The sequence below is a fragment of the Desmodus rotundus genome, chromosome 3 (assembly GCF_022682495.2).
Source record: "Desmodus rotundus isolate HL8 chromosome 3, HLdesRot8A.1, whole genome shotgun sequence".
Lineage (NCBI taxonomy): Eukaryota > Metazoa > Chordata > Mammalia > Chiroptera > Phyllostomidae > Desmodus > Desmodus rotundus.
Window position 1 is genome coordinate 135,673,798 of NC_071389.1, and position 24,535 is coordinate 135,698,332.

Below are 24,535 nucleotides of genomic sequence, written 5' to 3' on the forward strand. Positions count from 1 at the left end.
GTGATAATGTGTGCAGTAATATCATTCCCTACAGAGGGAACAGCTAGCCAAAGGCCCCAGTATGGTAGAGAGTTTAGCTGGATTTCAGGAAAAGCAAGAGAGCTGGTAAGGCAGTAGTACTATGAGTGAAGGGACAGTAATAACAGATGAAGTCACAAGCATAAGAGATACAATAAAAGTTAGGAGTCTATGGGGGGTTTGGAGAACGTGGGATGAGCAGAGAGCAGACAAGGACTTGTGAGCCATTGCAGACTGCCTTTTATTCTCACTTTGGCAGGGAGTCATTGTAGGGTTTCAGGCAAAGAGGTGGCACTGTCAGACTTAGACTTTAGAAAAGATCACTCTGAAGCTTGGTTAAAAATACACTGCATGGAGCAGGATTAGAATAAGAGAAACCTTTTAGGAACTATGTGGTTATTCAGACCATATGGCAACAATAATAGTAGGGAGAAGAGGTCAGATTCCAGAAATACTCTGACAGCAGAGACAAGATTTCCTGACAAAGAGAATGAAAGAAAGAGAGGATCAAAGGTGGCTTGAGAACTTGCCATCCACTGAGATGGTTCATATCATAACTTGTCTTAAAATATATTTCTTTATTTGTGAAAAGTTTTATAGATAAGAGCCCAGAATGTGGAGTTAGATCTGACTTCAAATCCTGGCTTGTCCACTTGCTGGATGTGTAACCCTGTGGAAACAACCTCTTCAGTCTCAGTTTCCTCATCAATAAATGGGTTGAAAATGCCTACATTCCTGGTGTTCTGTTAGGAGTAAATGGGATAATACACAATACATGCAAGTGGTTCGCAAAATGCCTTTTACGTAGTGAGTGCTCATTATACAATAGATGTGCTTTTACCATTACTTTCAGTATAATTACTGTTTTCATTCCAGGTTTTATGTCTAGCAGTAGGTTTTATTCTTGATGGAAGGCACTATCTTACTTTTTTTAGAGGAAGAAAACCTGTCCTGTATAGAGAGTTAGTATATGCTCTGTCCATGAAGTAATCATTCCCTGGCTGACATGATGCTGTGGATGGGGGACCTGGTATCTGAAGGGACAGTCGTGCAAATGACTGATCAGCCTTTTCATATTCACTTTGAAAGATGATAGAAGTGGTATATGTTTTCCTCTTTAGCCATACAAGGATTTTTAAGCTTTAAATCTGGAACATATTGGTAGAGTATTGCAAGTTGAATTGCCACACCTCCTTTTTTATCCATGTCCAACGTGACCCCTTGTGGATTTCTCTCTGCTTCTCAGTTCTTTCCTTTTACTCTGTGTAATTTTATTTTGTCTCTAGAATATATCAACCTTGTTATAAGAATTGCTAAAAAGTGTTTGTGTTTTTAAAGTATCCTCTTTAAATTTGCTTAAGTCATTTTTGAAATATGTTCCTTGCTCCCAAGCTTTCTGCAATCCTCTCCAACTGGGCAGTAAACTTAATGAACATAACTTACTTTCACCCTCCACATCATTGGGTATTTGATTCATATTTCCCTTTGTGCTTTTAGAGAAAAGAAACTACGTCAATCTATCTTTCCCAGTTGCCCTATCTATGAACAATATTTTCCTATTTCCATTTTACTTTTAGGATAAAAGCATCCTCACTTTCAATCTGTTATTAAAATTGAAAATTTGTTACCACAATTTTACTGGATGTAACTCTTTTAACTCTTTTTTTTACAGACTAGTTCTCATTACTTTCTCTTCCCATTTTAAAAATATGTGTCTGATTTAGGAGGCTAATTTTATTCAGTTAATTCTAGTATTACCTGGCATTTCTTCAAAAGCACTCAGTTCTTAAATTTAGATCCACAAAATTCAGTATCTAGTATGTTGGTTCCTAACCTTTATTTATCTATAATCACAACCCTTATAATGCATTTCTATACAAAAATTATTTAAAGTATAATAAAACTACACAGGAAGAATAACAAAAAAAAAAAAAACCGGCAGCGGGAGTAATTAGAATAACTATTAAGGGAATAATCACAAGAGACAATAAGCCAGCAAAGCATGGATGCAGTGAGAGGTTGACTTTCGACAGAGGTTAATGTGGTCTTTAACAGGGATCTTCAGGGAGGGAAGCACAGAACGGTGCTGGCAAGAAGTTTTTGTGCTACACACTACAATTAAAAGAATAATAAGTTCTACATGCTACAACTCTAGACACAGCAATCTTTTTAAAAATGTCCAGATCTATAGTATCATTTCTATCTCTACCACACCCACAGAACTATTCTTTCTAGAATGCTATTTTGATTATACTCCTCTGTTGGAAATTCTCCTGATCTGCTGGATAAAGTTCAAACTTCTTCGTATCACATGAAAGGTCTTCCGAGTTCTTACCAGCTTATCTCGCTAACCTGTCTACTTCCCCAAACTCTTGCAGTTCTCTGACCATGTTGAAGTCTTTGATATTCCACTCAGACACTGGTGTGTTCCTTTTACGAACCTTCTCTACAAAAGGGTTCTTTTTTTGCCTTTTTGTCACTCTCTATTCCCTTACTCCCGTGACTATAACATTCTTATTTTCATCATAAGTTCTAAGATTTGGACGTTGGTATCCATTACTCTTTTCTAGCCATCATTTTCTTTTGAAACCCTACTTCCAGTGACTCCATTGGGCCTCCCAGTTATGTGGCCTATCCATCTCTCCCACCAGAGGAGGAGCTCATGAGTCAGTCAAGCCAGTCAGAATGTCCCTGGGGAATCTCTGGCCCATGACAGAAGGATTGGCCAGTGGTGATCTATTCCCTAATCAGAACAAACCATAGCCATTTGGGGAAACAAAAATAGATTCTGTTGTGAGGGAGGAAGTTTACTTTCCTCTGAGCTCATTAGGATCATAAGGTTGGGGACTCTATCAGCCTAAACTTGCTTGAGGCCACCTCCCTAAGAATTATCTAAAAATTATGTCAGATAGAAGCAAGGAGCCATGAAGCCGATGAAAGGTTGATTTCTGATGACACCGTTGAAATAACTGGACTCAATCATTCCTAAAGCTAATACTAAATCTCATGCTTATAAGATATTCAGTCAACAGATTCCTTTTTATTGTTTAAGATGGTTTGAGTTCGGTTTCCACATTTAAAATGGAAACACAGTTGTTAATACTTATGTTGCTGCACTGATATTTAGACGCTGTCTCTCCTTTGTGTCTCATTTCTTGTGATGCCCTAGCACTCAGAACACGGTGCCTAGGACATAAGCAGGGGCTCACAAATGGTTCTGGAATAAGTGCTCCAACCAGAGCTGTTGATCAAATATGGCAGTGGTAAGAATGTTGGCTCTGGAACCTGGTTTTCTGACCAACGTATCCTTGGAGTGACCGTGACTCATCTTTAAAATGAGAGTCATGAAAATAACATCCCCCATATGGAATTATGATAATTAAATTAATTAATAAATGGAAAGAGTTTGGCACGGTGCCCAGCACAGAATAATCATTTAATAAATGTTAGCAGTTGATATTATTTATGGGTGTACAGTTGTCCGTGTTACCTGTCACACGTCCCAGAATGACAAATTACCCGTCATACATCCCAGATGGTCTACCCACTCCATCTACACAGTTAAACCGGTCATTTCATATTACTCACGCGCTAACTTCCTGATAGAGAGAGCCTGAGAGAAGCAAATTGGAAAACCGAACAAAGACCCTAACGATACGTTAAGGACTGGTACAGAGACAGTCAACACGAATCCCTGAGACTGCAGCCAGATTGTTCTGATTTTTATTTTTGCACATGCACATTTGAAGATTATTTTCCAGATATGCCATCTAGACCAAGGCCACTATTTTTTACTACATTTTTAGATGTTTAGTTTGGCACCATGTGGGTGAATCTAAACAATGAGGGCCCATCAAGTAAACATAATGAACAAGTAGACAGAAAATCAATAAGGATATATTGTAGAAGATTTGAACAACTCTATAAACTAACTTGACCTAATTGGCATTTAGAAAACATTCCAGCCAACGACAGTGAAATACACATGATTCTTTTGAAATGCAGACAATACATTTACCAATGGACATCAAATTCTGGACCATAAAATAAGCCTTAATGACTCTAAGAAGATTCAACTCATCCAGAATATATTTTACTGACCACAATAAAATTAAATAAAAAATAAATGGAAAATTTTATGGAAAATCTTCAAATATTTTTAAACTAAACAATGCACTTTATATAACCCATAGACAATTAATAAATCAAGTAGGAAGTTATAAGGTATTTTAAAGTGAATAAAAATGAAATCTCAATATATAAAAACTTGGAGCATGCTATTAGAGAGTCCACTTAGGAGGAAATTTATAGAATAAACACCTGAATTATAATAGGAGAAATGTCCCCAACTAAAGACCTCAGCTTACACCTTAAGAACTAGAATAAAAAAGGACTGGTTAAACCCAAAATATATAAAATGAAAGAATAATGATTAGAGGGAAAAAGCTATAAAGCAGTAGTAAGAGCGAAAATCAATTAAACCAAAAGCTAGACTTTTGAAAATAAATGTATAAACTTCTTTATAGTGAGACTAATCAGAAACGAAGGATAAGGGAAAAATTAATAGTATCTGGAATAAAAGATGACATTTTTAGAGATGCAGTAGAATAATATTAAAAGAATAATATATCATGTCCAACTTTATACCAATAAGTTAAACATCTTGGATGAAATGAGTCAAATTCTTGAAAACATACAAATTACCAAAGCTTACACAAGAAGTCATAAATAATCAGTTATATATTAATGAAATCATTAGTTAAAATTCTTCCCATGAAGAAAATTCTAGGCCCAGGTTGCTGGACTGATAAATTCTATCAAATATTTAACAAAGAAAAGAACATAAATTCTCCCAGAAAATTGAAAAGGAATTAATAGCTTAACTTCTATGTGTCTAGCATTGCAGCATTAACAAAACCAGATACTACAAGAAAAAAAAACCCTACAGACTAATATCCCTAATAAACATAAATACAAAATTTCTAAACAATTTTTTGGCAAATTGAACACAACAGTATATTAAAAATACATTATGACCAAATGGTTTTTGTCTCATGAATGCAAGGATAATCTAACACTCAAAAAATCAATGATATAATCACCATACTACAAACTGAAAAAAAATAACACAGCAAAAACAGAAACATCTTGCCCTGGTCAGTGTGGCTCAGTTGGTTGGAGTGTCCTCTCATAGACCAAAAGATAATGGGTTCAATGCCCGGTCAGCACACATATCTAGGTTGCAGGTTCCATCCCCAGTCGGGTCACATGTAAGAAGGCAACCAATCAATGTTTCTCTTTCACATCAGTGTTTCACTGTTTTGCTCTCTCTTTGTCTCTTTCTCTTCCCCTCAATCCACAAACAATGAAATATTCTACAGAGAAAGTAAGCATATATAATGAGTGAAATTTAGTTTATTCAATAAATGGTGTTGGGAAAATTGGACAGCTATGTGCACAAAAATGAAACGAGATCACCTTCTTACACCACACACAAGAATAAATTCAAAATGGATCAAAGACAAAATGTTAGACCTGAAACCATTAAAATCACAGAAGGAAACATAGGCAGCAAAACCTCACGCATTGCTTGCAGAAATTTTTTATCGGATATATCTCTCCAGGCAACAGAAATGAAAGAAAAGAAATAAACAAATGGAACTACATCAAAATAAAAAGAAATTATCAACCATGTAAAAAGACAACTCTGAGAATGGGAGAACATATTCACAGAGTAGTCTGATAAGGGGTTAATATCCAAAATTTATAAAGTACTTACAAAACTCAACACCAAAAAAACAACTCAAATAAATAAAGAACTCACATGACCCACTCTAGGAAGACAAAAAAACAAATTAAAAAATGGGCAAAGGACTCAAACAGACACTTCTCCAAGGAGGACTTACAAAGGGTCCAAAGACATATGAAAAGATGCTCAGCATTGCTAGGCATCAAAGAGATGCAAATTAAAACCACAATGAGATACTACTTCACACCAGTCAGAATGGCCATCATAAACAAATCAACAAACAACAAGCATTAGAGAGGATGTGGAGAAAAGGGAACCCTAGTGCACTGTTGGTGGGAATGAAGACTGGTGCAGCCACTGTGGAAAAAAGCATGGAATTTCCTCAGAAAACTAAAAATGGAACTGCTTTTTGACCCAGCAATTCCACTGCTAGGATTATATCCTGAAACCGCTGAAACACTAATCCAAAAGAACCTATGCACCCCATTGTTCATAGCAGCACAATTTACAATAGCGAAGTACTGGAAGCAACCTAAGTGCCCATCAGTAAATGAATGGATCAAAAAACTATGGTACATTTACATAGTGGAACACAGCAGGAAGAAAAAAGGAGCTCTTACCCTTTGAGACAGCATAGATAGAACTGGAGAGCATTATGCTAAGTGAAATAAGCCAGACGGTAAAAGACAAATACCATATGATCTCACCTTTAAATGGAACCTAATCAACAAAACAAACAAGCAAGCAAAATATAACCAGAGAAGTACACCTTCCCTGAAGCTTCTATTGAATGGGACAATAATTATTTCATAGATCAAAATAACTCTAATTTAAATCCCAGCTCCAGTAAAATATAACCAGAGACAGTGAAATTAAGAACAAACTGACAGTAACCAGAGGGGAAGTAGAAGGGGATAATAGAGGGAAAAGGGGAAAGGGTTTATGAACTATAAAGGACACATGGACAAAACCAAAGAGGAGTGGAATCAGGGAAGGGAGGTGGGGATGGCTGGGGTGGGGAGAGAGGTGCAGGGAAAACGCAGACAACCATACTTTAACAATAATAAAAATAAAAAGTAAAGTAAAATTTAAATAAGTAAGCAAGTAAGTAAATAAATAAATAAATAAATAAATAAAATTCCTGCCTGTTAAAAAAAAATGGGCAAAGGACCTGAACAGACACTTCTCCAAAGAGGACCTACAGATGGCCAATAGACATATGAAAAGATGCTCAAGGTCACTAATCACCAGAGAAACGCAAATTAAAACCACAATGAGATACCATCTCACACCTGTCAGAATGGCTATCACCAATAAGTCAACAAACAACAAGTGCTGGGGAGGATGTGGAGAAAGGGGAACACTTTTGCACTATTGGTGGGAATGCAGACTGGTGCAGCCACTGTGGAAAGCAGTATGGAGATACCTCAAAAAATTAAAAATGGATCTGCCTTTTGACCCAGCAATCCCACTCCTGGGAATATATACCAAGGAACCCAAAACACTAATTCAAAAGAACACAGCACCTTTATGTTCTTTGAGCATTGTTTACAATCACCAAGATATAGGAGCAGCTCAAGTGTCCATCAGTAGATGGGTACATAAAACAATTATGGGACATTTACACAATGGAATAGAACTCAGCCATAAAAAGAAGAAAAGTTTACCCTTTACAACAGCACAGGTGGACTTGGAGAGCATTATGCTAAGTGAAATAAGCCAGTCAGAAAAAGGCAAATACCATATGATTTCACTAAGACACTGAAGAAATAAATCGAAGAAAACACAAATAAGTGGAAGTATAGACCATGTGTATGGATAGGAAGAATCAACATCATTGAAATGTGCATTCTACCCAAAGTGATCTATAGATCCAACACAATTCCTATCAAGACAGACTCACAGAGAGCAGGATAACACATAATGGTGGAAGGAAGCTGGGGGAAAAGGGATTGAGCAAAAATGAAAAAGGGCTCATGGACATGGACAACAGTGTGGTGATTGCAGGGAAGTGGGAGAGATATAAGGGTCTAAATGGTAATGGAAAATACAATAAAAATAAAAACAATGGAAAAATGTCCTCAGGTGAGGATAAAACAAATAAATATACAACCATCTTGATGGATGGGGCAAAAGCACTTGTTGGAATCAGTATCCATTTCATATTAGAATTCTTAGTAATGTAGGGATACAATGTTCATTTTCAAAAGAGAAGTAAAGGGTATTTATAAAATATCTGAGGCAAAATCATACCTAGAGGTGAAATCCTGAATTTATTGCTCTTAGTATCAGGAACAATACAAAGATTCCTGCTCTCACTCCTTCTATTTAACACTGTACAAGATAATTATACAAAAATCAATTGCATGTCTACATAGAACAGAAAATCATAAATGGGAATTAAAACCAATATTATTTACAATAACCTAAAATATTAAATATTTAGGAATAAATACATATTCACTAAAAATATATTACTGAAAGAAAATAGGCTCACATATCTATAATTTACTGATTTCCCACAAATGTGCAAAGGAAAATCATTGCAAAAAGAATAGACTTCAGGAAATGGTTTTTGAAAAATCGGGCATCCATATGCAAAGAAAGAAAAAATATTCTATTCAAACCACACCATGTATAAAAATTAGCTCAAAATAAATCATAGATCTAAATATAGAACTTCTAAAAGAAAAAAACAAAAGAATAACTTTCAGAGACTTGAGTTAAAGATTTCTTAAATATGACACCAACAACATTATCATTTAAAAAATAATAAAATATATTTAACCCCTTTTTTCTTTCAGAAAGACACTGTTATTAAACCGAGAGGTGGGATACTATTTGAGAAAATAATATTTGCATATCATGTCTGATAAAGTACCTGTAGCAGAGGATAAAAAGAACCCTCATAACTCCACAGTAAGAAAACAAACACCCCATTTTTTTAAAATGAGCAAAGGATTTGAACAGACTCTTCACCAAGGAAGACATAGGAAAAATATGCAAGTGAAAACATGGTCAATATCATTAGCCATTAGGAGAATGTAATTAAAACTGCAATAAGATTTCCACGATACCTAAAATAAAGGAATAATTATACGTAGTTTGTGTGGGGGAAGGTGTGGGTAATGTAGGACCCTGATGCACCGTCTGTAGGAATGTACTACGGTACAACTGCTTTGGAAAACAGTTCATTCAGTAGTCTCAAAACATTGAACATGCCTATCATATGATCTCAACATTCCACTTCTAGGTATTAACCCAAGAGAAATAAAACAACTACACATACAAAGACCTGTACATAAATGTTTATAGCAAGTTTGCTTGTAATAGTAAAAACTGGACACAACCAAAATATTCAGGTGAATAAATAAATTATGTTATATCCAGATGTACTACAACATAAATGGTATAGTAAAAGAAGTCAGACAAAAAAAAAAGAGTGCATACTGTATGATTCCATTTATATAGAACTCTTAAAAATGCAATTTAATCTATAGTGACAAAATTGATCAATGGAGGAGTGAGGAGCGGTGGGAAGAGGAATTGCAAAGAGTTATGAGCAAACTTCTAATGAATATATTCACTAACCTGATTATGGTAATGTTTTCACTCTGCATACATATATCAAACATATCAAATTGTACCTTTTAAACTGTGCAATTTATCATATTTTAATTATATTTCACTATAGCTGTTCCAAAAAAGAAATTTTTTTTCTTGAGAAGTCTTCATTGGAAATGGGTAGATCCTATTATCACTTAAAAATATGTAGCAAAAACAGTATTTTCAGTGGTACTTACAGCATAGAGATACTAGGCTAGACATGAAGACAAGCTCACAGCTAATATCATACTCAATGTTGAAAAGTTAGAAGATCTTCCAAGATCATAAATTAGATCAAGATGCCCTGTCTTGCCATTTCTATTGAACATAGTACTGGAAGTCCTAGCCATAGCAAATAAGCAACAACAACAACAAAAAAAAACTGTTACAACTTATAAATCATCAGTTGAGTAAAACTGAAGAATATAAAATCAACAAACAAATCAGTTCTTCTTACATACTAACAGTGAACTATATGAAAGGGAAATTAAGAAAGGGACACTACTTATATTATCAAAAGCAATATAATACTTAGGAATAAATTTACCAAGGACTTATATACTGAAAATGATAAGACACTGAAGAAAGAAACTGAAGAAGACACAAATAAATGGAAATATGTCAATTTTTTGAATTAGATGAATTAATATTGTTCAAATATCCATACAATGCAGTGATCCACAGAATCAGTGCAATGCCTATCAAAATTCCAATGGCATTTTTCAAAAACAATTATTCTAAAATTTGTATGGAAGCACAAAAGATCCCAAATAACCAAAGCAATCCTGAGAAAAGAAAAAAAAAAAGAGAGCAAAGTTGGAAGCATCACACTTCCTGATTTTAAACTATATTACAAAGCTATTGTAATCAAAACAGAATTGTACTGGCAAAAATAAATAAATAAATAAAGCCCAGGTACATAGAACCCAGAATGGACTAGAGAGCCCAGCTATAAATCCACACATAAATGGATATATGGTCAACTAACTTTTGATGAGCACTGAGAACACACATGGGGAAAAGATAGTCTCTTCAATAAATGAGGCTGGGAAAACAGAATATCCACATGGAAAAATAATTAAACTGGATTCCTATCATATACTACTGAAAAAAAATTAACTCAAAATTAATCAGATTTAATTGTAAGTGTGGAATTATAAAACTCCCAGAAGAAAACAAAGGAGAAAATACCCCTGACATTGGTCTTGGCAGTGATTACTTAGATAAGACAAAAGCACAGGCAACAAAGGCTAGAATAAAAAATGGGACTACATCAAACTCAAGAGCTTTTGCACAGCAAAAGAAACAACCAATAGACTGAAAAGGCAAACTACAGAATGGGAGAAAACATTTGCAGACCATGTATCTGACACGGGGTTAAAGCCCCAAATGTATAAAAACTCATACAACTCAATAGCAAAATAACAAATAATTCAATTAAAATGGGTAAAGGACCTGAACAGACATTTTTTCTAAACAAGACATTTAAATGGCCAATAGGTATATGAAAAGAGGCTCAACATCACTAATAATTAGGGAAATGCAAATCAAAACCACAATGCTCTATTAACTCATACCTGTTAGAATGGCTATTATGAAAAGACGAGAGAGAACAAATGCCAGCAAGAATACACAACAAAAAGAACCCTAACATATACAGTGCTGCTGGGAATGTAAATTGGCACAGTCATTCTGGAAAGCAATATAGAATTCTTCAAGAAATTAAAAATAGAACTACCGTATGATACAGCAATCCTACTCTTGGGTATACACCCAAAAGAAATGAAGTCAGTATCTTAAAAAAAATCTACAAACCATGTTTCTTTTAGCATTTATTCATAATAGGCATAATATAAAAACAATCTAAATGTCTTTCAATGAATGAATGGATATGGAAAAATATACATATATATACGTATATATAATAGAATATTATTCAGTCATAAAAAGAGGGAAATTGTGTCATTGGTAACAACATGAATTAATCTGGAGGCCACCATGCTAAGTAAAGCAACCCAGACAGAGAAGGACAAATATTATGTGGTGTTAATTCTATGTGGAATTGTTTTGAAAGCCAATTTCATAGAAACAGAGAATAAACTCGTGGTTGCCAAGGGCTAGGGAAAGAGGGAAATGGGGGTGATGTAGATCAAAGGGTACACATTTTTAGGTGTAAGAGAAGAAGTCCGATGATCTAATGTATATCATGGTGACTACAGTTGGTAACACAGTATCACACACTTGAAAGTTGCCGAGAGTAGATCTGGGGCATTCGCACCACAACAGAAAAGTTACCTATGTGAGATGACGGGTGTATTAATTATCTTGGCCTTGGTAACCTTTCCACAATGTGTATGTGTATCAAATCATCGCATGGTACACCTTAAATATGTATAATTATATTTGTTGGTTATTTTTCAATAAAGTATAAAAAAACATATAGCTAGAGACAAGTAAGCCAGTAACCTTTACAATGGTGGTCCTAAAAACTGAGGCATAGTTTGCTTACTTATCACATTTGTAAATGGAAAGCCTTAACACCAAACTGTAGAGAAGATGAAATAATAATTATTGTATCTTTATTTTCCTACTGTTTGAATGTTACTCTTCTTGGATAAATTTGAAATTATTCAAGTATCGTAAAGCTAGAAAAGATATTATTTATGTGTAAGAGCACACTTAAAACATATCTACTAAAAATCATATTTCCTGATATTATTCATTCTGAAGTAAATCGTTTTTTACAAATAGTCTTGGACTTGGTGGTAGGTGGGCAATAACCACAGACGTGGATCTAAACTCATCTCCAGCCATCTTAGTAAATTATTTCCTGCATTGTATCTCAAGGGTAGATACAGTTTAAGAAACTGACTGTGCATCCAACAAAATCTTACCAAAAACCTCATATATAAAAATTAATGTATATTTTATTTATTTAGTGTCTTAAATATATTAATATATATTTAAATATGATTCTACACTTCCACTTATTTTTATAAAACATCAGAAGCACCTTTTTTGAGCCAATGTGATGATCAGTGCCTTGAAAAGATATTTTCTAACATAATTTGTATTTTTACATATTATAGAATATTCACTAATAATCATTGAGATAGTCATTTCTTGAATGCAAAGCCATATTTCTAAATTACTGCACCAAAGAATTCTGTTGAAGTATTATTTGACCTTTAGTTATAATTAGGAATGTCTTGCTTTTAAGAAAAAAATATTAGTAACTTTTTTAAATTTAAAACATTATTAAATCAATAAAGTACATAGAAATCCCATAAATGCAATTCAATCTACATGACCAATGATAAAGTAGATTTTAACACTATTTTAATAATTACTAAAAGATTACTAAGTGTTAAACACTGAGATGTACATGCTCACGGTAAAATTAGAACTAAAAGATAGAGCTACAATGAAAATCCTAATCCAAGTAACAATGGGGAAAAGTTCATAGTGTATCTTATTTTTAGGTCTGGTCATTGGTCCAAAATCTCTGCCATTCAAAGTCTAGTCTTTAAATTTTCGTTTATTAAGGTTAGAATCCAGGAAACATGCTGAATTCCCCAAATCTCCCTTATGCAATTGTTCTAAGGTACATGTCATGTCACTGTCTATTCAGCTGCTTGCTTCAGCCAATCAAAATAAGTATTTAAGGGGCATTCATGAAAAATAATGTTACCATATAGATCAGTTTTCTTATTAATAATATTTAAAGTCACATTTAAACAAGTCCATCTGTACGGCAATTTCATATAGAGTCTCCAAACATATAATCATTAATACTTCCAAAATTTCTATGCATTATTTCACAAACATTCATCTCCATTTTGCTGATTTATAAAGCAATGTCCTAACTCATAATAAAATGGCACAAACCTAATAACTCTATGTTTTCTAGCTCACAGTCGATTTCTATCAACCAGGAAGAAGAGAAGAATGTAACACATCTGGTGAAATATCCAATTGGCACGTGGGTCTTATCTATTCCCACCTTTTTGTAAGCGATCCAGTCAAACACCCTGTCAATATCTGTGGCCCGTAGCACTTCCTGTGACACTGGATGGGAACTGGCCAAGCCGTCAAGCAGCATCACCTCATGCAGAACATCCGTCAGAAACCTCTGTTTTTCCTGCAATACAGTAGAGGGGGCAATACCATAGGTGATTCATGGTTAGGACAGAAAGTGTGTGACTCCGTGAACAGAATCTGTGCTACTTAATTAGTGATGTTCATCAGCCTACATGGGGAGACTTAACTCTAAAGAGAACCCAGTAAATTAAACGCCCCTTAAGTTACTCTGAAATGAAAGTGGTTGATTTGAGCACATGAAACAAAATCAATGAGCTACAAATAGATTTGAAAAAGTAAACCCTGTGCTTTAACAGTGGTTAAAGCAAATTTGGACCGTGGGCACAGGATGAAACTGACTAAGCTTATTCGTGCATTCTTCAGGGTCAATGCTATAATTCCAGTTTCAAATAACCTTTTTGGTTGAGTCCAATATAAGAATAATAACTAAATTTCAGGGTTCCAGTGCTATTTGGCGATTTACATCATTCATTTCTAATAGCATTTGAACAGCTCAGTCTCTCTCTCCCTAGGGCTGTGGTTCTCTCTCTCACTTACACACACAGATTTATAATACAAGGCATTATTGACATGAAACTGTAATATCTGAGGATATATAATATATATATGAACTCAGTATAATGGACATAAAGTAGAGATGAGTAGGTATTAATATTCCATTACCTTAAGTTGTGAAAACAGACAAAATTATGATACTTTTATTCTGTGCATTCTTGAGACATTAGCATTTGCCCTAATAAAAGCAGATTTGTTATGTTAGGAATAAACTGGAAAGACAAAGTACCTCTCTGGTGTTTTTGTTTTAGGAAGCTTGCTTTAAAAGAAACAGCTTGGGTTTTCTTAACAAAAAAGCTGGCAGCTATTAGTCCTCCTGGCCAACTGCCTGCCTTGAAGGAGGAAAGAAAGAAAAGGGAAGCTGCAAGAGATAACAAGGGCTAAAGAGCTGCTAGAGAGTTGGAACCCCAGTATCATTGCGAAGGTTAAAGATGGCAACACTTAAATGGCTCCAGCTAATTCTGAATTCATTCCTGGAGCCTCCTAGCTTTGAGGCAGCAGATAAGCAGCCTGTTATTTCTGAGTAAGTTGTAATTTCAAGCTGAAAGTACATCAACCCTGGGTTTTAAAAAATAGAAATGGAGAATAACCATCCTAAGAAAACAATAGTTAATTGGGCGTCTATATATGTGTTACTTTAAACATTTTTGTTCATTATCATTGGCTCAGTGATTTAGCATGTCCAATCAGTAATTTAATTAATTAGCCATCTAACTATATATTATAACGTTTATTTTCTAATAGCTTATTTTTATAGTTTATGGATGATATAGCTAATTTCTTCAGTTCTTTTTTGGCCTAAGAGTTTCATATCAATGGTCTCTGCTCCAAAGAGCACAATATGGCCGTGATTGAACCAAAAGTCCCTCCGAATCCCAGAAGACTGCTCCAGACCCTTAAGAGACCACAATGACAAGTACAAAATACAATGATCAAATTGACAAATATGACATAAATTAATACTGTATTTCTTCTCAAATTAAATTCCTAATTTAAGATGAAATTAAAGAGAATGCAGTAAAAACTTGTCATTTAAAATCTTAAGAACAAAAAGACTGGTATAAAATATTCAACTCTTCAAATAGTGATTGCCCATACCATTATGTTACTCAAACAACTGATTAAAAAAACAGTGTAAAATGACCTTAAAGAGATGCTTTATTTGAATCTTAATTATTAATACTTAGCAATAAAAAATATATATTGATCAATACTAAAATTTAGTAAACATACCTTGGTTTTCAAGATCTGATTTTGAAGTGGTATAAAGTAATTGGCTATATAGTTATAAAAATAAAATCTGAGGTAAATTTCAAAAATGAAACTTTCATATTTAAGCAAATATAAGTTATATATGACATATTACTTCATGTTTCTGGAGAAAGATAAAAACAAACCTTTGCTAGTCAATAGAATTTCAAGAAGCAGTGTTTAAATTTAGTAGTATTAGTCATTAGCAAAAAAAAAATCATCCTCTACATTGTTGAAAAGAGTGATAGTGTGTAAAGGAGGAAAAAAGGCATTAAAAGAGATTAATAGGAAAAGGGAAGGGGAAAAAAAGAGAGAAAAGCCTGGCAGAAGGGCACTCACAAGGATCAGAAGAGTGAATACCTTAAATTGAGAAGGCAAAAAGAAAATTCTAGTCAGAGGCAAACTCAAATTAACCAAACTACAAAGGGTTTCCAAGAGAGGAAGTGTTAAGCTTTTATAAGGACCTGGGTCACTAAAAAATAAGAAATGACCTTAGCTTGTCAGTCCTGACTGGGACCATCATCCTCCTTCTCCTCATCAGTAACAACAACAATAGCAGCAAAAACTACTAAGTATTCATTGATTGCCCACTGTTGGCCTGAGACTATGAAAGTGTGAAAATAAAGTTAAGTCAACCTTGGCTGTAATCTGAGATAGAAGATAAAACAAAATAGTCACAGTGATCAAAATAAGTGCTTCCTCTTACAGACTGGAAATGCTACAGAATTTGGGGGGAAGAATAAATTTATTATTTTATGAATACATAACTATATATCTACATATATAAATAATAGATATACAAAAATAATAGAATTATTCATGGAAAGTTTAATGGAAGAGGTAGCTTTTGATGTGACCATTGTAGGAACTTTAAAGGGAAGTGTGGGAGGGGGGAGGAAATGATATACTTATAGTGCACATTCAACAGTTACTTTTTATTCTTCTTATTTCAAGAACGCCATGATACACCATTCTTCCACTTTCACAAAGCAGCACAATGAGGTGAAATGGAGAACTATTTACAAGTTTAATGGTATTAGGAACAATAAATCCTACCACTCTAATATAGACATCCCTTGTGTTATTGCCTACATGCCTATATTTAAACAGTTCTAATAACACTGAAATATATCATATCACATTGAACTATTTCTAAAAATATATTAATTTGGATGTTTGCAGAATAATGTAAAGGCTTTCAGAAAAGTTAACAAGATTTGAGTAAATGCACAAAGTTGAGAATAACATATAGGGAAAAAAGCCACTATTATTTTACTCATTTATTCATTCATATATTTACTTAAAGATATGTATTAAATTTCTACTATATGTCAGATATTGTACTGTATTTAGGGAATAAATATATGACTAAAACCTTAAAAAACTCAAATGTGGAAGAAAAAGTACACACAATGATAGATAAAAAGCTAACTGTATTATAATAATGATGGATGTTATAGAACACAAGGGTGAAATGATTGATTCATTCAGGAAAAGCCTCACAGAGCAAGCGCATAGGCTGTTGAAGGAAGAAGGGCTACTTGGATGACTAGGGGAAGCAGCTCAAAAGGTGAGGCAAGCCCAAGGAGAGGAACAATGAAAAAGTCTATTCTGTTTGAATCCTCAGTTATTGGGTTGATGAGCGGGTCCTTAATAACTAGGCAGTAGCAGACACGATGACATAACAAAGGAGTGTCTCAGGAAAACTAACTTATCTGTGGGACACAGGATGACCTGATACAGAGAGAGACGAGAGACTGAAAGTGGCACTTGTACTAGGAGGGGATGTGGTCATGATGCATTAAAATAAGCTGTTGCTGAAGGACTGTTGGATCGGTATATTTTTAATGAAAATCAACTAAAATTGATGTTTTAATGCCTTGGTTCCCCTAGTGGATGATGGAGAGGAAGTACTAAGAGATAACTACATGGCTTCTAGACTTGATGGAATTTTTTTTAAAGGGGGAAGGTATTGATAGAAATGGAGAAGTGAAAACATGTTTAGTTGAGAGGTCCAGAGATCACCTTTAGACATTGCAAGGAACTTGGCAATGAACATCCAAAAGCAATATGCTTTACAAACAACTGAAAGTGAAAGCCTGGGTCTAAGAGAAGGAGCCAGGTGCTAAAACGACTTTTGGCTTTAGTTTTAGTTTTAAAATTTTAGTTTGTATAAAAATATAAATGAAGTCCCAGAAAAAAATTCACTCTCTTTCTCTATTATAATATCAGGACATCATATGTTGATATTTAGTAATATATGTAAAGGGAGTTATTAAGAATTGTTGTCATGGCATTAGACACCCCTGAGAAATTGCATTCCTTGCTGTCTCGAAAGGGCTGCCTGAGCATGTCAAGGTCTGAAGGGCTAAAAGTGAAAATGCCTGGTCCAGTCAAAGCCACGGCGACAAGTGGGAAAACAGGAAAACTATTGAAAGGCAGGGCTGTCGGTTAAGTTCTTGTACGAAGGCTGACTAATTTTAGCGAAGAGAAATACCAGGCAGGTACTTTGTCACCAGAAAAGAAAGAAAAAAATCAGAATAATCTGAATCGAGGTAAAAGGAAGTCAGATACATCAAACCAGACAAGAACGATGATAGCCAAGCCTGAGCCAATTCAAGCAGTGGTGAGGTGCTCATATGCATTAAAAGAGCAGAAGAAAAGTTTCTCAGGGTAATGGTGGGTGGAATCAGAGCAGCTACGGGGACTCATATTTTGTTCGCTCATCTGGTTCATTAGATTCTACATATAAGTGAAATTATATGGTATTTGTCTTTCTCTGACTGGCTCATTTCTGTTAGCATAATAATCTCCAGGTCCATCCATCCTGTTGCAAAATCAATTTTTTTTAGAATATCTCTGAACATAAATGGCTCTTTTGGTATTTCTAGGAGAAAAGACAGTCACACCACTACAAAGAGTTCTAGGCCGGAAGAAAAATATCTGCATTCACTAGTTATACGATCGTGAGCAAGTTACTCAATCTTTTCAGACCTCGGCATCCTCATTTGTAAACATATGTGGTTGTGAAGATTGAATAAGAGAATTTGTTCCACAAATTTTTACTAAACACCTGTTATATCCAAGACGGTGTGCCTGGTTCTGGGGATAAAGGGATACAAAGACATCAATCTGACCTTAAATGATATTATAGCAGTAAAAGAAGAGACATAGATACAACAAGTATTAAAACACCACCTGCTACATGTAAAAATGGAAGTAGGTTCAAGATTCAGTGTGACTGCACGGCGGCTGGAATTCGCTCTGCCTGGCACACAGCAGGAAAAGCGCCTGAACTGATAGTGTGAGTTGAATCTTTAAGGATGACTTGAGTTTTCTGGAGCATACAGCACAAGGGGGCATTTTGGACAGCAAGAAATGTGTGGGAAAAGTCATGGAAGTCTGAAACGGCATGATCTGTTAGGGAGACCAGGACTTTGTGAGGCAGAAGGCGAGTCCTATGCAGTAAATGACGAATGATCTGCATAGACAGACGAGGACAAAATCACCAAGGACCCTCTGTGCCAAGTTAGGAAGCTAGAATTAAGAAGTAACATGATCAGACCTACGTTTGGAGAGATAACTATGAATAAACAGTGGAAAGTGAACCAGAGTGAGAAGCACCTGGAAACAACAGGGCAAAAGTAGGACAATGCTGCATAATTATGCACAAATAGCACACAATGTGGGCTTTATCTTTGTGATCACAAAATATCGCACCAATTATCTCTCTAAAATTTAGTCATTTTGGGGATGAGCAATGGTGATGAAACAAGGTACTATTCTGGAGTTTCAAGACGTATGAGTTAGTGCAGATATAAACATATACAGAGACATAGATAAAGACATGTATGTAAACACACATATATCCAAATTGATACAAATATTGTCCATTTCAGTAAGTTCACTTGTTTACATTATGTAAAGTGATGTCTTATTGCAGGGTGTAATATCACAACGTCCTCTTGAATGAAGATAAAGGCACTTTCTAATCCTGGGAATCAAATCAATAAGAATGACTGATAAAAATTACTTAAACAATGTAATCTAATTCCATACATGTTTACTGACTGCTTCTTATACATATATGCCTTATGTTAGAGTTTGGGGAACCAAACACAATTGCAACACAATTCCTGCCTCCTGGCAATTTCCATTATGAAAGGAAAGATAATGCTATTTGATGGCTGAAGTATTAGTAGCATAAACAAAATACTATGGGAGTAGATAGCAGAGGAAAATTTATAGGTAAAAATGCTTTCAGCATCTATGACCATGTTGATTCAACCTCAATTTATCTATGCAAAGAGAATAAATAACATATATGTAATTTATGTTTTACCTCTATGGAAATCTATACTACCACAAGATAAAGACATTGGATTTCATAGGTTAAATAAACAAAATGCCACATGAATCATTAGTAATCTGAGGTCCTTGCTTACACAAGGCTAGAGCAAGGGATACAAGTATACCCAACATTTCATGATTTGGCTTTTTACTGTGGTTCTTCATAAAATTAAAACATGACAAAGGCTAAAGCAGAGGAATATGATCAAGAATTTAAACAAGAAATGCAAAGGCATTTGGGGAAAATATCTATCAGTTTTTTATGAGATGTTGTATCTCTAACTTTGTATCTTTGTATTTTGTATCTGGAACTGCAATTATCATCTTTTGTAAACATATAACATAGTGCCATATTTGTAAAAATTAGAAATTATTTGGATTCCAATTTTCCTAAAATGTCAAAAGATTTGTATTCTGTAATTTTATACTATCATCCTACTTTTATAAATTTTTATATGTCCAAAGATATTTTAAGCGTTACTCAGTTTAAAGTTAACTAGATATACTTGTGAAATATTGTTATTATTTAGCTGATTAGTTAACATTTTATAGACAGCTAAATCATACTGAGAGATGAAATAAAACTAAACAGCTAGTGGAAATAAATATTGCTTCCATAAAATCATGTACTATAAACTTAATATTTCAAAATCTCATCTTTAAAATACACATGTGCAAGATGTTAATCATTTCATGCACAGCTTATTAAAGCTGTCCACTTATGTTAAAGTCAAAGTTGTGTAAATACACAGATATGCAGTAAGCATTGGACAAAAATTTTTTAAATAGTCACCATTCATGATGGCAATGAAATAAGCACTATAATGAAATTGTTGCCTCTGTATTTGTTTCATAATCTTTTACAGAAAGTGGTGCTTGAACACAATAATCCAGGCAGATCTCTATTGATGTAACAGTATTCTGTGTTTTCACACCAGCTTTACACTAAGTAACTGAAATGTGTTCTTTTTTTTTTAACTATCAACCACATTTCACCTACTGCCAAGCCACAAATGTTCTAAGATGACTTAATCAATGTACAAACTAAAAAAGCAATTATATTACTAGAAGAGTGTCTTGGATGATTTTACAAGCGTCTCATAACCCCAAATAACTCCGAATAATGCCCTGCCCAGGTTTTTATGAACTGCTGTACTCTCAAACACGACTAACACAGAGAGAGTGGGTTAAACTGTGAGTCTCTTCAACGACTACATCCTTCAGCTGCCTTATGTTTTGTTTGTGACATCCGGGCTAAATCTGTCATGTCTCATATTACCCAAGATGGGACATAGCTGAGGGAAAATGCTAAGATGAAACATCAAATGTACTGCATTATATACAACCACATTCTGAACCTTCTGCGGACTCACTCAACATGCTTCACAGTACAGCAATGTTCATCGGCATAGTTGCCATCAGTCACTCATGTTTTTATTGATTGTAATATTCCTGAGTCTTCAGAAGCAATCATGAAGGTACTACAAATAATGTTAATCTCAATAATAATTATGAACAGGTTGTCTAATTACACAGCTCATTCTGATTCTAGCAGTCAAAAAAACTCTCTGTGAACAACCACGATGTGCCATGTGCGTTCATACACAGGCAAAGATAACGCCCCCTTTTTATTACAAAATTGTAAGGATGTAGTTCTGTAACACAACAATGTCACACTCAAGCACACCATATGACAGTCTAGGGAAAATATTCAAACTGCTGCCCATCTAGCGTGAGACATTCACACCCCTCACCGACCACGCTCAAGCAAGCCTTACTGCTGCTGGATCCTGTATAACCCTCTCAAAAAGATCGTATTATTTGGCTTCCCTTTATTTTTTAGGATTTATTCACTCCTTTCCCTCTATTTTCCTTCATTTATCCAACACGTTTCACACATTTTCAATCTCAATATTCTTTTAATTCAATAAATGAGTTCCTAATAAAGATAGAGAAACTGTTATAATCTTTCATAAATGTTCTGGTGACCTTCATTTCATAATTTTTTGTTAACTTTTGGCCAGCCTTTTCTCATTGAACACTTCATAGATGCTATACTTTGGGTGAAATGCTGACAAATAGTGGTGCAATAAGCAGTCCTTAACTTCGGGAAGCACATTGTTTAGTAAGGGCACCTACTTCCAGTCTTGTGCTAAGCAGTAAACTCATCCCCCCCATATGTCACTCCAGATCTCCTTCACAGACTTGAAGCTCCTGAGAGATAAGTTTCTTCATCTTTTTAATAATCCTACCTCTACTTGGGCAGTTAGTATCTTTTCCTCTATGTCTACGCTTAATTTTTTGACGAGCTGATTAGACATTTCAATAAAATCAAATTTGCCAGTCTTTTTGATACTCACACTTCTCTATCACATTCATCACAAAAGAATATCTATTTTGCAGGCACATTCATAATTGAGCACTATAATATTTGATTGGTAAAATATAATTGAGAATATTTTAAATGCACACTGAATAATCATCTTAAACAGTTAAGTTTATGTTCAAATGCTCATGGAAACTTTCTTATACCATTCAGGTCTAGAAGAATTCCAAGGATAAGCTAATCACCGCCCCCAAATTATTAACATTGTTACCAAGTGGCTAATTGACCTTATGTCATTTGAACTTGTGAAATAAATAATTCAAATGACCTAATACCATAATAAAAAATATTAACTTGATGAATAAAACTTATTAAATAACACATATTGTACTTTTATTTAACTAGTTATGATATAAATGGCCAGTTCATCAAATAGACTTAACCTGATAAAAGTTGGTATTTATTGCCAGATCATAGAAGTCTGTATTTTCCAAGGAAAATAAAAAGCATTTTTTCAAATTTGAAACATTTAATAACTCTTATAAAAACAATTCCAGAACTCATAGAGTGCCTATGGCCCAGAGAGTTAACCAGTTCAGAAAGGAAGTTCCATTTTAATCCCAGACCCTATATTACTGCATCTCGAAGTAAGTTACTATAGCACACAGGGGTGGGCGAAAGTAAGAGCACTGTGCATTGAGCCACTCTTTTGAGTGGATGAAGCTGCTGTAACGATCACAGCCTGCGTGTTTCCTTCCATATGAACTGTAAACCTACTGGTGCCGATCCCTGACTGTAAACTGATGGTTTGTGGAGAAAATTTTCACTTTTCAGAACGTAAAATCTGGACTAGTAATACATTTACCAAGTGCAAAAATATTAAACTTTTAGCATCCCAGAATTACTAAAAATGTAGCAGGTATGCTCAAAAGTATTATGTCTAGGAAATATCTCTGCTCTTACTAATTTTTAATATGAAATATAAAATACATTCCATTAGAAAACAATTTTTAGACCTTAAATTTAATGCCATTCTGCTTAAGTACCTAATATTGACAATAATATTGATAACAATGGTAGAAGGAATAAAAATGTCTTTGATTCTTAAAACTCTCCTCTGACAAAAGAGTACAGGTACTTCATACATATTTTGAAGATGGAGAAACAAAATTATATAACTAGTAAGTGTCAGAGAGTCAAAAATTTAATACATGGGATAGGTAGAAAAAAAGGAATTGAACTTCATTCTAGGAAATTGTAAAGAACATTATTCTGACAAAAACAATTTAACTGACTTGGTGAAACAGGCCCGTGAGACTCGGAGGGCACTGATGTTCACACTCTCATCTGTGTGCCCCCAACTCTAACCTAGAAACTTCCAAACAATGGTCATCCCATCGATGTTTGTTAAATAATGAAAAATGAACACATCTCTATAGATCAATCCTGAAAAATGGTTTGTCAAAAACGTCATCAAAATGCTTAGCAATGAAAAGGAAAATATTATTTTATTGTGAGAAGCCAAGTTACCTATTTTACCATGTATAACGTGCACCCACATTTTTGGCCCAGACTTTCAGGGAAAAAATTTTGTTTTAGTATTTTAATTCAATTTTTTATTTATTTATATTTAGATACTTGTTTTTTGTATTATAAAGAAATTTTAGCATTTATTTTTGAACAGATTATGGTACAAGAAATTTTATGTAACAAATAATTACAAAATACAAGAACAGATACAAGGTATTTCAGATACTACCCACATATAATGTGCATCCTTATTTTTCCCTCAAAAATTCGGGCAAAATAGCTTGCATTATACCTGGCAAAATACAGTATGTTTAGGCCTGGGATGTGTTATAACCTGTAACCTTTCAAAAGAAGCCAAAGATTCCAAGAAAAACTCCCTATTGTCTTAAAAATAAGGCAAAGAATTTTGCTTAAAGAGTTTTTATTTTTAAATGGTCATCTTCAAACATGCATTATGTTTAAGGTCCTACAAATTGGACTGATCAGGTGGATAGCCTGGAGGAGTATGAATTAATGCCAAATTTTGCTCTGAAAGAACAATTGACCTAAACTTATCTTTAATCAGACAACTTGAGAAACAAGTATTTAGATGCAAATATCCCACCATACCACTAACAACACCACTGCAATCAAAAGAACAGATTTGTTTTTTTAAGTACTTATCTTCCAAGCTAGGCTGCAAAGCTTAGAGAAAGGACTTAAAAGAGAACTTAACGGAGCAAAAGACACTCAAAATTTAAATTTAAAGAGTGGCTATTGTAACTAGGTCAACTTGAATAAATATTAGAGATGTTTAAGCCATGTTTTATAAAAATATTAATAGGTAGCTAAATGTTTTTATTGTTTCATCATTTGGCTGATCTTTAGTGTAGAGATACTGCACTAAATTTTATTTTCCAGATATATCTATGAATATTAACAATCTGATTGAGGTTATAGATTTGTGTTTTTTGAGCTATCCCATAAACAAAACAACATCTGACATTGGTATGGCTAGTCAACCAAGAGCAAAAATAAAAAAATTCTAAATTTATCCACACCTACTAAGT

The 24,535-nt window shown here is 34.3% G+C and overlaps 1 protein-coding gene across 1 annotated transcript in view; it reads right to left on the reverse strand.

The window, feature by feature from the left end:
- The window catches only part of TRHDE (thyrotropin releasing hormone degrading enzyme), a 372,616-nt gene that overhangs the window by 131,773 nt on the left and 216,308 nt on the right, over positions 1 to 24,535 (reverse strand). The window contains exon 6 of the mRNA XM_024576381.3: positions 13,377 to 13,514. Coding sequence (XP_024432149.2) covers positions 13,377 to 13,514 — 138 coding nt within the window. The remainder of the gene's footprint in view (positions 1 to 13,376; positions 13,515 to 24,535) is intronic.